Source organism: Arctopsyche grandis, chromosome 3 (genome assembly GCF_051622035.1).
Source record: "Arctopsyche grandis isolate Sample6627 chromosome 3, ASM5162203v2, whole genome shotgun sequence".
NCBI lineage: Eukaryota > Metazoa > Arthropoda > Insecta > Trichoptera > Hydropsychidae > Arctopsyche > Arctopsyche grandis.
In genome coordinates this window covers 14,551,933-14,565,796 of record NC_135357.1, presented here as the reverse complement: position 1 = coordinate 14,565,796, position 13,864 = coordinate 14,551,933, and the positions used below count along the sequence as shown (strand labels likewise).

Sequence of the window (13,864 nt, the reverse complement as noted above, 5' to 3'; positions counted from 1 at the left end):
TGTAGGTGCGTTAATTTCTTTGTACCCAGCCCCAGATCTGGGGGGGACGGCAAGAAATTGTGTAAAAAAAATATAAAATATTATAAAAACAAAATAAAAATATATTAAACATGAATGTGGCACACATTTTCAACACACCGCAAGGAATGAGTAGTTAGGAGATGTATAATTTTTAAAAGATGATCATCAATAAATAATGGAATTGATAAACAATACATATGTAGATCTTCAAATTGATTCAAAAGATTGATTAATTAGGATCATAGCCAGTCAAATTATTAGCAAAAATGGGTCGGGCATTTCGCGGACACAAATAGACATGAATAGGCAAAGAAATTTTAGAAATTGCAATTTATCAAAAAATTATATTTTCTTTTTTAAAACTTCTTCTTCATAATGATTGAAATAAATTTAAGTTGTATTGTTTTTGACATTGTAATATCCTATATTCAGAAACATTTGGACTTCCGAAAAAAATTTGCGCATTTTTTTAATCATATTGTATGAGGATAATTAATATTTCTGACATCTTATTCGTTCTGATTTTTTATATATGTATGTACATATGTACATATGTATGTATACATATACATATAATAATACACACAATTTTTTTTTTTATTATTTTCAGATCTCGTCTATGATGTGGCCTAATAGTTTGACCGGGGGGTGAGTAAAAAATTTAATCATCCAAACTTATTTTATTGTAAATGTTGTATTTCGACTTTAATGTACATAGTAATGTAATGGCCGAGTGGATTAAGTTCATAGATACTTAAGCACGATTTGACAATTCGTTCTATACATCTGTTTTGCATTGGTATATCATACAACGGTAATCCTTGATAAATAGCCGCGATCGTTTGTAGATCGTTTTAACGAATTGGTTGTTAGGAGCAGGGTCGGTTGCTCATTAAATTAATTGGCCCTCTGGGGGCAGAGGACAGGCCTCGGGGTCGGTGTGGGTCTCAAACGCAAATAAACACACGGGGAAAACGACCCCAGAGCCGTGCAAACAAAACGATGCAAAGATGCAAACAGATCATTAGGCGCACACACTAGATTTGGTGGATGAACCCTTCCGAAAGCGGGCGCGCGCCCTACAACGTCGTTATCTAGCTTTAAATCGCAGCTTCTCAACACAGTCTATGTAAGTACACTTCACTTGGAAGTCAGTATTTGGGAATAAATTGAATTAAAATTTTAATTGAAATAGATAAGTCCCTATGTTCTTCAATAAAATTATTTTCAATATTTATTGTATGCATTATGTATTAATTTAATTTAATTTTAAAAATTTGGATTTGGATTTTGTATGATCTAGTTTAATTAAATTTATTTTCAAGTTGCATATGGAGAAACATAAAATTTTAGTGAATTTTTTTCATCAATTAAAATCCACCCCATCTGTTTGCACATTGCAACTCTGCAGCATCAACGCAGATTGTGCGATAAAAGTTAAAAGGGCACGATTTAAATTATTTTTAACATCTAAATATACACATGTACATACATATATGCAAAGGATCTACCGGGTTACCGTGAAGATAAGGAATTTACAAAGGGGAATTCGTATGTTATTAGTAAAAATTAAAATTATAATCAAATTCGACAAAATGAATATTTATTTTAGTTGGAATTTCGGTTCTTGGCGATGACGATCCACTAGAAATTTCGCTCCCTTATCTAAATATTTAAGTATATTGGTATAACATTAGATATTGACAATACCAACATGTGTAGGTACCTGATCATTCATAAAAATGATGGGTTGGACACATTACGATCGAAAGATATCGAAAAGCCAATTATTATAAAAAGCGATTGACGTTTGGCTGGAGGTCTACATTATAGTATTTTGAAAGTATGTGTGAGTTATTAATCCGTTTTTTCTTCGTCTGTTGTTTTGTTTCCATTTTGAACATTTTCATTGATAGAATTTCATCCGGCCCGTTTCCTGCTTAAGACCCGCTTAATCCCTTAATATTATCTGGTCGATAGTGGTTATTTTTATATACGTATTATATTAAAGATGTGAAAAACAATTCGTTGTACAACACAACAAGAAGAACAATTAATAATTTGGAAAATTTCATATTTATCGATTTGACTTTATAACGGTTGAATTATTAAATGTTTTATGCGTAAACATTAAATACATATGTATGTACATTAGCATTATCGTGTATAATGTTGTATTATATATAATAGTTACTGTTGTAATGTTAAGCCATACTTAACACGAGTAGAAATTATGTTCATATGAGGTGAATCTAAAAACTTGTTGGAAAATTAAATTATCTAAATAATTTAAATGTTTACCAATATGTTGATTAAATATAAACTTAAATAAGAAATCAAAGTCTAGCAATGTAAGCACTAACTAACTAAAGATATGTATGTACATATATACATATATACATATGTATGTATATACACATAAACATGAGTGCCCATAGTAAATATTGAATTTCATCGCCTGTAAAATTAAAATGTGGATTAAATTCGATCGTCAGATTAATGTTTGCCGATGGACAGGTCAGCGTCACTCAAACATTGTATAAATTATATTATATTTAGATACATACCCACGAACATTTTTGTTATGTTTTAACTGACGTTCAGAACACCCACTCGCAAGGATTAAAAAAGCGACCAAATCTAACTTTTGTTTTGTATTATTAATTTTTCGTACAAATTGAGGTGGTCTAAGGGTTTTTTTTTTACTTTTACCTGCTAAATATAGTATTAAAATTATCAATTTTCTACGAACTTGCAGGTAAAGCGATTTGCATCCATGGGAATATTTTTCTCATGCTTATTAGCTTTTTCCTGGAGGTGTAATTTTTTCAATTACAATTGTGGCAAAAAGTATGTTTAGAATAATTTTAACTAAATGGAAAGTTCGTCGAATTTTCTCACTGTTTTTTTTTTATTATTTAGTTGTGCCCCCGAGTCTGAGCTGGGTTTTCCTGGATTGGCAGGATGTGGGCCAACCTTGAGACAAGACGGTTCAGGGATGGCTTACCTCAAGTCTTCGCCATACACTGTCAATGGATTAACCCTTCCGATGCCAATGGACGGCTTGCACACCTCCATGGGTTACCCGTCAGGTGAGTCTCTGATACAAATTTATAATTTTTTACGTGACATTTGGTATGATTTAATTTTTTTATTTCATTAAAATGTGTCAAAATACTTTCAATTATATCGAGAATGTGAGATAAACCTACACGTTTGTTTAATTGATATTTAAAATGCGTACACTTTTGATTGACGCTTGTCTTTAGCATCTCAGATTATCGTCCCCTTATACGGATGGTATTTCGTTATAGCGATTTTACGGTAGATAAATTGTGTTAGACACCATTTTGTGTGCGTATACATATCATTGGTGTATTATTTCAGTAGGTAACCATAGAAAACAAAGACGGGAAAGGACTACTTTTACGCGAGCTCAACTAGACATTTTGGAATCGCTGTTTGGAAAGACGAGGTATCCTGACATTTTCATGAGAGAAGAGGTGGCCCTCAAGATCAACCTTCCCGAGTCGAGAGTTCAGGTAGGAAATAGCGCTAAAATTTTGCATTGTAGTGTTTATAATATTTTCTACGAACATCAAAAGTATTTGTAGACGAATAAAAAAAATCTGGAACATTTTGGACCGATGCGTATCCGTCACAATGTGCGTAAATGGCAATTACACAAAAATCTGTGCCCCGGCACGTTTCGACCAGGTAAACTCGTCTGGTCAATGGAGTCAGAACGTGACTCGAAACAAAGACTACTAACAATTAGTCCCAGGGGGTTTTCCTTTCGACACAGAAGTATTCAGAGATGGTACACGAGCCGCAATATCACGTCCTCGTATACTGTTAAAATTTGACGAATCGCTTCGAGTTGACACATCTTCGTTTCATTCAAGTTGAAATGAAGTCCATGTTTGGAATTTTGCGAGTTACGGTATTCACACTCAGCACATTGGTAACTTTTCCTTTGTACTAGGTTTTCCGGAAAGAGACAAATCTCACCAGCGGGAAATTGTATACAATATTTTTGAATAAGAAATTTTACTTTCCAATAATATTTCACTTCTGATTGAAATATGTAAGGTATTAAAAAAGATTAAGATTGAAAGATATTAAAAAATAAAAAGCTTGTCAAAAAAACGCATTCTCTCCATGAAAGTAAGTATAATATTAGTAAGAAATAGTAACAAACATTTAGATATTTCCAAACAAAGATAGAAAAATCTCGCAAGATGGTAAGTCAACTTAAGAAATCCGAGTGTATAACCACTGTTATCCATATGCTCATTGAAAAGAGCGGTGTGGAAAATAAAGTGAGGTGACTAAAAAAACCTAAATTAATCAGACCCAGCATGATCGTTTTCTATTGAAATTTCGTATAAATATATTAATCAACAAAAATAGTAAATAATTCTTGAAAAGTGGCTTTTTTTTCATCAAGATACTTTTATATACGGCAAACTATGTATTTAAATTCCTTCATATGTATTAAACTACATGTGAAGGAATTCCACTTGAACTTGAATAATTATTGTGGTTTTAGAAGAGCCCATCTGGGAAGAGGGGGGGGGAGAGCAAAATAAGGCAAATACCTACATATGTAGTCTATATTATAGTTTCAATATTTCGTAATTGTTGAAATGGCTCGATAGGAAACTACATAAGTAAACCTTCAACTTATCAGACGACTAATTCTCGACTGTGTGTATTTATGTATATAAAGTCGTATGTTGTACACATAAGATATTGCCGTGAAAGCAGGTGATGTCTTTACAATTTTTCCTTGAGAAATCTATGAAGTGTAAACCATCGAACATCATCTTGACCTCACGAAGAACATCCATTGACGTTAGCAGACGCATTGTCGTCGACACATCTTTCCAGCATTACCTGAACCATTGTGAAACGAGCACAACACCTAATTTTCCAATATAGCCATGCACATACACACATATACATGGCTAGATACATTATACATTGTATATTTTTGGCCTTTCGAATTTCACGCTTACTTAAACGTCCATTCAAGACGAAGACCCTATTCATTAGTTCTCTCGCACGGCCTTTTTACGCGTTACTTAACATCTACGATTCTAAAACATTTTTTTTTCGCCATCCACCACCACCGCGGCGGTTCCATTAATTTCACATACGACCGTGATTTTCGAAGGTCGAAATGTGGGGGTGAAATATGTTGCGATTCATGCCGCATTACACGTCCTTTGTTGCCGCAAATGCATACATTCGTACAACGTCCCAAACTTACTACGGGGATGCTCAACTTAAATGTATTAAATTAATTTTAGTTTCGGGAAGGAAATATACATATCATATTACGTGAAACGTTAAAATTGGATAATCGTGATTGTCTTCGAACAGTATTATATGTTTTACTGCGCAGTAGTCAGAGAGGTGTAATAAGAATAGAGGGGCCCTTACGAATAAATAGTTGTTGTCAATTTTACACGGTACGTCTCTAAATAGGCTACATCGCACGGAATACAATCGGATCAATTTACTTATAAAAATGTATCCCATGTTGTTTATTGTGTGTTTTTGAATGTATTGTGCATTTTTTACCGATGTTTGCCCATTTTGCGAGTAATATAAACAAACAGAGAAGTTTTTATCGGACATACGTCGAGCACCAAGCGTCAAATACAACTGATGTTAAAATTATTTAGATCTGTCCGTGGACAGAATGTCACTTGACAACAAAATAACACCTAAAGCCACTTCTATTAATATTACATTTCTCTGGCAGTAGTGCACTAAAGCAATCTGCTAATTTATAATTTTGTCCCCCAAAGTGTTAGGCTGCTTTTCCACGACAGACTCATAAATAAATTTACTATCACCAATTTTGCTCTCTGCGTTACAAATTCATACGCACACGGGCATCAACGACAACAATTTTTAGTAGTAGAATTAATAGGTAGCAATAGATTTAAAAATATTTACATATAGAAAGAAAACTGACCTAAACGCATAATAAATAGTTCGTAAAAAATATTTTTGACTTTTAAAATTCACTATATAATTAATTATATGTATTTTAAAGCAATAAAAAATTACAATCAATAGAAAAATAATCCGGCTTTTGATTCAATTACTTATTTGAGCACAGAAATATATCTTATAAATCAAAGCAAACTAAAAAGTCTGACACACAGAACACATGTAAAATTTTTCTAGATCATGAAAACGTGATCAGTCATCCATTCTAAGTTAGAATCAGTCAAAATATCAAGTTCGAATTTTCGTATGATTACAAAACTTCATCTATTGTTACTACGTACATAGATAAACTAAAAAATCATTATCATATTTGATTTCGGAGAATTTAATAAATATTGATTAGCTCCGCTCTGTTTTTTTACATGGGTGAAGCTGTCGTGATATCTAATAAAGTAGATATGCATATTGTAAAATAAACTTTTCTATCAGCTTACATTTTTATATTTTTACATTTTTAGAGATTTTTTTTGTCAAATGCAATTTTTTAACCATTAGACTGCAATTAACAAAATATTATTTTTGAATTTAATAAAACTGTCTTTATCAGTTGTTTAATAATATTTTGAATCCTAAAACTTGCTACAAACTAGTTCAAATAAATCATCGCAATTGACTCTGCGATACTTTTTGCTTCACTGTAACGATACACCCAAAATACTGAAATGCACCTCCCTTTACATACATATGTATGTAGTACATACTGAGTAACAAATACAGATTGTTGAACGAGTAAGTATTGGATCGTCGTATTTTAATGATGTATCTTTTACGTTTTTTTCAGCGTCTACGTGTTCAAAATGGTCACGTAACAAACGAAGCCCTCTAAATTCAGTCAACGATACGAAAATTCGTTGTTTCAGCGTTCGCGTTGTGTAACGACGTTAAGTAGATTAGCGAGGGACGACTAGGTATACCTATACTAGTTCATATTGTACGTTTACATCTACGTAACATGTCTCCATAATTACAACGTATGTGCCAGCTCAACGCGGTGTCATACGAATAGGTTCTATGATACATAAATAAATATCCTACAATATATGTATGTATGCGTTAACTCTTAAGCAAATAAAACAAACATGCCTGTGGGGTAGATATTTCAAGTTCAAATACATGTGATATTATGAAGTTGAGATGCAGGGTCGCACCTACCATACGTTCAACAATGTGTGCAATGTATACAAATGTGTGAAACGCACACAGGCGGCCTAAAGAAATGAGAGTCGAAAAAATTATATTCCTTAAAAAGTACGTAACAATACATCGTACTTTTTAAAATGCATTTAGGTTGTCTTGTTGTATACTTGTGGATTTCTGTTACAAGTTACAACTTGTAACAAACCCGAACTATAATTCAGGGAAATAACGGGATAGCAGGTACAGCTTCGGTCCGCATAGAGCTAGGTCTTTTATGTTATATGCATTATCTTTGCAACTGCCAGATGTCTTTCTTCAAAGATGTTGGGTATTGATTGGTCATCGAAAGAACTTGAAAGGCCACGCCTATCATTTTTACAAATGTGTGCAACGCACACATGCGGCCGAAATATAAAGGCAGCCGAAAGAAACGAGTTAAAAAAATTATAAAAAAAATACGAAACACGACATCGTACTTTTTAAAATGCATTTAGGTTGTCGTGTTGTATACTTGAGGGTTGCTGTTGCAAGTTACAACTTGTAACACACCCGAACTATATGCTATCCCGTTATTCGATGAAATAACGAGATAGCAGGTATAGTTTCGATCTGCATAGAGTTTTATGTTCTAATATCTTTGCGACTTCCAGGTGTATTTTTTCAAGGATGTTGAGTATTGGTCGGTCATCGAAAGAACAATGTCTTAGATGTGATTTGAGACGTCATTTGAGGGGCATGGGGGCGCACTCGCTCCCCCTAAGTTTAGGAATAGTGTGAATTTAGAAAATATTATAAATTTAATGATAAATGAAATTATATGTAACTATGAATGCTACGTTTATTTCGGTTCGGTGATTACTAGTCAAATGTGAACCGGTCACAGGACAACCGGTCGCTCTAGATCGGTCACACGTGATCACCCGTCATACTAAAACTGGTCACACCCTAAAACTGGTCACGAGAAAACTGGTCACACCCGAAAATTGGTCACGAAAAAACTGGTCACACCCAAAAATTAAAATTGGTCGAATTTTTGGGTGTGACCAGTTTTCTCGTGACCAATTTTAGGATGTGACCAGTTTTAGTGTGACGGGTGATCACGTGTGACCGATCTAGAGCGACCGGTTGTCCTGTGACTGGTTCACATATGACTAGTAGTCCGTTTACCGTTTAATTTCGTATGTCTTGGGTAGCTTAGTGGCCAATAAAATAATCGCTGCAATAAGCTACTTTGAAAAAAAATGTTCTATAATTTCGAAGTAAGTATATTTTGTTTTTTGAATGGTAACTTATATTTTTCTGAAAGTTCGTGTTTATTGTTTGTTTTCATGAAAGGTTTTAAATTAATATTTTACTGAATTGGTTCAATCCGAACTGATTTTATTTGTCGTATTTTTATTTGCGGACGTCCAATCTCTCACAAAACAACGAATGAGGTGGGTTTAATCTTCATGTGTGACGAGTTCGGTCTAAAAAAAGTTTTAGTTACTTAATAAAATTTCGTTCTGACGAAAACCTTATCAACTCTAAATTAGTACATAATGAATACAAATATAATTTTTTTACTTGATACGTTAAGGGGTGTGGAAAAACCGTGTGGTCAAAATATTTTTGACTTTTCTAAGAGGAAAAAATCCCACTTTAATTAAATTTAATATTTTTTTTTTATTTTCATCATAATGATACAACTTGAATTTTGTCGTGAAGAGCACACACAAGGGTCGAAAAAATGGTGTAATTGAGTAAAAATCTCGAGTTCAAATTTTCGCATGATCACAAAAACTTAATCTATTGTTACTACCGTGCATTGATAAAGTAAAACCACAGTTGGTAGAAATTAAGTTATTAAGTCATTTTGTCTGCGGCGCCTTTTTGACTTTTTGCATAATACAAAATATGAATTTGAATATTACAATTTGAAAATTTTCAAAATTAAGTTGATTGTTGTTATTACATTTATTTATTTTATTTATTTATATATATTTTAGCTATCAAGCTAATTTAAAAATACATCTTAATTATTATACTTAACTCTAAAATTTATAATTAACGTATATGTACTGTCCCTCACAGAGGTGTCTCTTCGCACCTCGCAGGAATGCATCCATGTTTTTAGCAGACCTGATGCACTCAGGGAGGGCATTATACATGAGCACACCCCTGTGAAAAACACCCCCAGCCATCTTATTCTTTCTTACTCTACTTACAACTAGTTTGTCCTTATTTCTAGTATAAAAACTATGTTTATCTCTATTCCTTATTATATAATCATCAAAATACTTAGGTAATAACTTATGATCTAACTTATAAACAAAATATATGCACATATATGTATGTATCTTTAAAACCACTCAATATTATAATATATTATAATATTACAATAATATGAAAAAAAACACATGTTGTATATGAAAAGAATAGAAAAATGAAATATAATAAAAATACCCTTATTTTGTCTAATGTCTAAAATAATTAATTTTTATTTTTTGTATTTTTGTTTTTCCAATTTTTCTCTTTAATAATGTTTTTTTCAAAAATAAGCTTATTTTTTTCATATTTTATAACTCAATAAGGTATACACCTTATTGAGTTATAAAAGAATTATTTCCATTTTCATTTTGATATAAAAAATATTTTTTTGAAAAAAAATTCAACTTGACCAATTTTTGCCTGACCTCCCCCCCAAGAAAAAGCTGAAAAGACGTCCCTGTGTAACTTATACGATATAAATAATGTTTTAGAACGGCCGATACACATATTTGGTGTGCTATATGGAAAAGTTTTCAATTGAAAAAAACTTTATTTCATGATGCAATTTTAGATAGTAAGCTTGGCATTTAGTGAATGTGTGACATAGCAATACCTACCCTCTGTCAACACACAGCCGAATGTCAATTTTGTACATATGTACATATATATTACGTGTGTATGTCTGTACACGTCCCCTTGTAGATACAAATAAATACATACATATATACTTTTCGCTGGAATAACACGTCAAGCGCGGGGTAGACAGTTGTGACAGATTTCATCTATGGGGCGTCGTCAATACGGGCAATAATAGAACGACACAACAAAAGTAAAATGCTTCCAAAATAGCAAACAAGCATGGGCGTGGGACAGATGCGGTCACATTGTCGTGTCCCAAATTTACGATAATATTTTGTTTAAATGATATATGTACGTTGAAATTTGCGCACGTACATTGTACATAGGTATCGATAGCGTTAGGTTTCTGGTTTCTGACTTTTTCAATTCCTGAGACACGGGACGGAGCTCGAGAACGTTCTCGGGATTCTCGGGATCCCGGGACATACATATGATGTAATTTATTTTTATTAATATAAATTTTACAAAATATTTAAAAAAAAGTAAACAATATATCTATTAATGTGATTATTATACATATATGGAAAAGTATATTTATTTTAAATACATTGCATCTTAAAAATAATAAAATATTCAAATCAAAAAGCCTATTTCTAGATTAGATACAATAAAAAAACTTTGTCTTTTAATGTTATTTTGTGGATTTTTCTTTGATAACTCCTTAATTAATTTTTAATTCTTCGTAAAACACACAATTGTTTCATCTTCATCAAAATCTAAAAGAGTTTATTTCATTGATTGAATCGTAGAGTCGTTAATACAAGAAAATATACTCGCTTCATAATAGTTACATTGTAGAATATGCTTGCCTTTATTTTAACATTTAACCTTTGCCACTCTATTTTTTCCCAAAAGCAATTAGCAACTCTGGTTAAAAATTAAGACGTATTAAATGAGATAAAAGTAAGGATTTCGGTTCGTTTGCTCTGGGACATAGTACCTGATCATTAGTGTGACAATTAGATACCGACGGAATTTATCTTGGTACACTTCGCTCAAAAATATTTGCTTTATTGCACTTAACCAAATCATTAGGAATACGTATGCTCTCAATATATTTTAATTGTTGTTGTTGTTTTCTCAGAATGTTTTTATTGAAATATTTTTTCTGGGTTTCAAGATAATTTCAAGAATTCCGGGATCACCAATTCCGCAAATCACGAAATTTCTGTCCCGGGTCGACCTGGTTCGGAAACCTTAGTTAAATCTCTCCGATATCGCTAAAATGTATTAGATATTTGGTTAAAAATATGCGTAATGAATAATTTTGATGTAGTACATACTATGTACATCTAAACGCGAAGGAACATAAGAAATAACCGTTACTAATTCGAGATTATGTCCTTCAAATAAATAATCTTTGAATAAAGCAAGTAACAATAGTAATTACATATATGTATGACTAATTAGTTCACAATATTGGAACAAAGTTTATGATGGTTCTATACGAAAAATGTCGTGAATGGCTATAATAAATAAAAATATTGTTAAATTCCAGTGATGTACATAAATATAATGTAGAAAATAATAATGACAATGATGAATTGAATTTTTGTAAAACGGCATCTTTGGTATTTTCAATAGCACTTATTATCAGTTATTTTTCAAATGCAATAAAAAACGATTGAAAAGCATATTTTTACTATGAAATTAACTCCATTTACATGTATAATACTTACATATATTACATAAGTATGTATGAAATTTATAAAATAAAAGGAGTGATATAAAATGTCTGAAGGCAACACATTGTCTAGGGATGTGTTCGGTTTAAATAACTCGAAAACACTATAAATCACTCAAGTCAGCTGTTTTCGTACGCAGGTGTGGTTCAAAAACAGAAGAGCTAAATGCAGGCAGCAAGCTAAACAGCATCAGCAGACACAAATACAAAATGGAAATTCTGAATCTTCAGGAACAGCGGGAGGAACTAAAAGAGGATCCTCTACTAAAAACTCGTCGACGAAGAGTACCTCAGTGGCGGCCCATAAAACCACCACTCCAGTTCATAACAATAACAATAGGTGAGTAATATTCCAATTGATGATATGTATTATAGTTTTGTAATAAAATTTGATTGTTAATGGTTGCATAATTAAAGTTCGTCGGCGAGTTCACCTGCAACTATACCACTGTTGAGGGATTCACCTAGTTACAATACAAAGCCTTCGGCTCAAGTAGGTGCCACGGGAAGTACTTCTACGACTCCAAGTGTAAGAATCGATTCATTATTTTACACCAAAAATACAAATGAAATTCTTTAAAATTGACAGCATTACATGTGCTTTTCAGCTTTCTGCTGGAGCATATTCTTCAGGTAGTAGTAATACGTCCATATGGTCTCCAGCTGCAATAGATGGACCGTGGATGGCCAGTATGAGTGGTTCATTAGGATCCGGTGGACAAGTTTGTATTTATCTTTATAAAATGCATATTAATGTGATGAATTTGTAATTTTATAAATATTTCATATTTTAGGGTACTAATTGTTATCAAAATTACGGAAGCTACTATTCGAATATGGATTATTTAAGTCCTACGTCGGCTATGTCTCATCAACAATTAAATGTTGGAGTAAGTACATTATAAAATTATTAAATATTTGTTTTTGTTGTTCATTCATCAATCATTATTCTATTTTATTGCATTGTTAATAGGAAAACGGTTTGGAGTCTTCGTGGACCAAAACGAGAGACGAGGCCTCCTGGTTTTACAACACGGGTGGATGGGATAGAAAATAATATTTAAATATTAATTAAATGTAATTTAGTATAATGAATTTTTACGCAAGTGTGTCATGTATATAAATAGTCATATGAATGTATCATAAAATCAATTGAATTCAATATTAGATACACAAAAGATTTTTTTTTGGAAATGAAAATATTGTGTTGTTGAGCACACATATCAAATGAGTAAAACAATTTGAAAATATTGAAATTTAAAAAATAATATCATATCAAAAAAATAAACATGTATCTATATTTATATGTAAAAGTTTTGTGTAAAGTTATTGTGATATTATTTGAAGGCACTAAGGTCGATGATGAGTATTCTTAAGCAACGATTATGGAATAAAATGTTTGCTAATAAAGTTAATTTTTTTTTCAAAAAGACAGTATATTTCTAAAATACAATAAATTGGTTGCTAAAAATCGCAATGGCTTGGTACAGTTTATGTTGTTTTTTGTTCTTTGAAATTCTGGTAATTAGAATAAAAAATAATGTGATTTTCTTTTTAATTTGGTATTTACTGCATCTTTAAATTTCACATATAAATATCATGTTTTATCACAATAATTATATTATATTTAACCAAAATAAGTTATTTGATTTAGTCTTTTAGTATTTTTTATTGTTAACAAAGGAGTTTTTCGAAAAAAAGCGAAATTATCAATCACAATTACACGTAATGTGACCGACTAATAATGTACAAAAATATAAGATTTATTATACATAAATAACAAGTTTCGTTTTGTTTAGAATTAAGAGAGCTTAACTTATAAATGTGTTTGATTTAAAAAATGTATTTCCGTGCCAAACATACATACTTAAATGTTTAATAAAAATTAATTTTCGATTATTTTAGAAAAGTGTAATGAAATCAGCATAATTTACCTACTTACATTTATCTATTGAATAATTGTTTGTCTATTTATTTTTGCGAACAGTTTTAAAATGAGTACCTGGTCATAAAAAGTATTCGATATAATTTATTCTTTATATAACTATATATTATACCTATGTAGTTACAAAATGTGCAATACTTAAAAAAAATTATAACATGAAT

General features: G+C 31.6%; 1 protein-coding gene across 1 annotated transcript; it reads left to right on the top strand.

Annotated features, from left to right (window-relative positions):
* Positions 1 to 643: 643 nt before the first annotated feature.
* Positions 644 to 12,815, top strand: LOC143909127 (uncharacterized). The gene is made up of 8 exons (XM_077427027.1): positions 644 to 669; positions 2,944 to 3,113; positions 3,412 to 3,563; positions 11,899 to 12,098; positions 12,176 to 12,287; positions 12,367 to 12,480; positions 12,553 to 12,642; positions 12,732 to 12,815. The coding sequence occupies exons 1-8, from the start codon at positions 644 to 646 to the stop codon at positions 12,813 to 12,815; spliced, it is 948 nt and encodes a 315-aa protein (XP_077283153.1).
* Positions 12,816 to 13,864: the final 1,049 nt, after the last annotated feature.

What these genes read in the sequence shown, in the direction of transcription:
- LOC143909127 (XM_077427027.1), top strand. Translation starts at nt 644, where the DNA reads ATGTGGCCTAATAGTTTGACCGGGGG. An exon ending in TTCCCGAGTCGAGAGTTCAG is followed by an intron (nt 3,564 to 11,898) that starts GTAGGAAATAGC and finishes TTTCGTACGCAG; the next exon opens with GTGTGGTTCAAAAACAGAAG. An exon ending in CATTAGGATCCGGTGGACAA is followed by an intron (nt 12,481 to 12,552) that starts GTTTGTATTTAT and finishes TTCATATTTTAG; the next exon opens with GGTACTAATTGTTATCAAAA.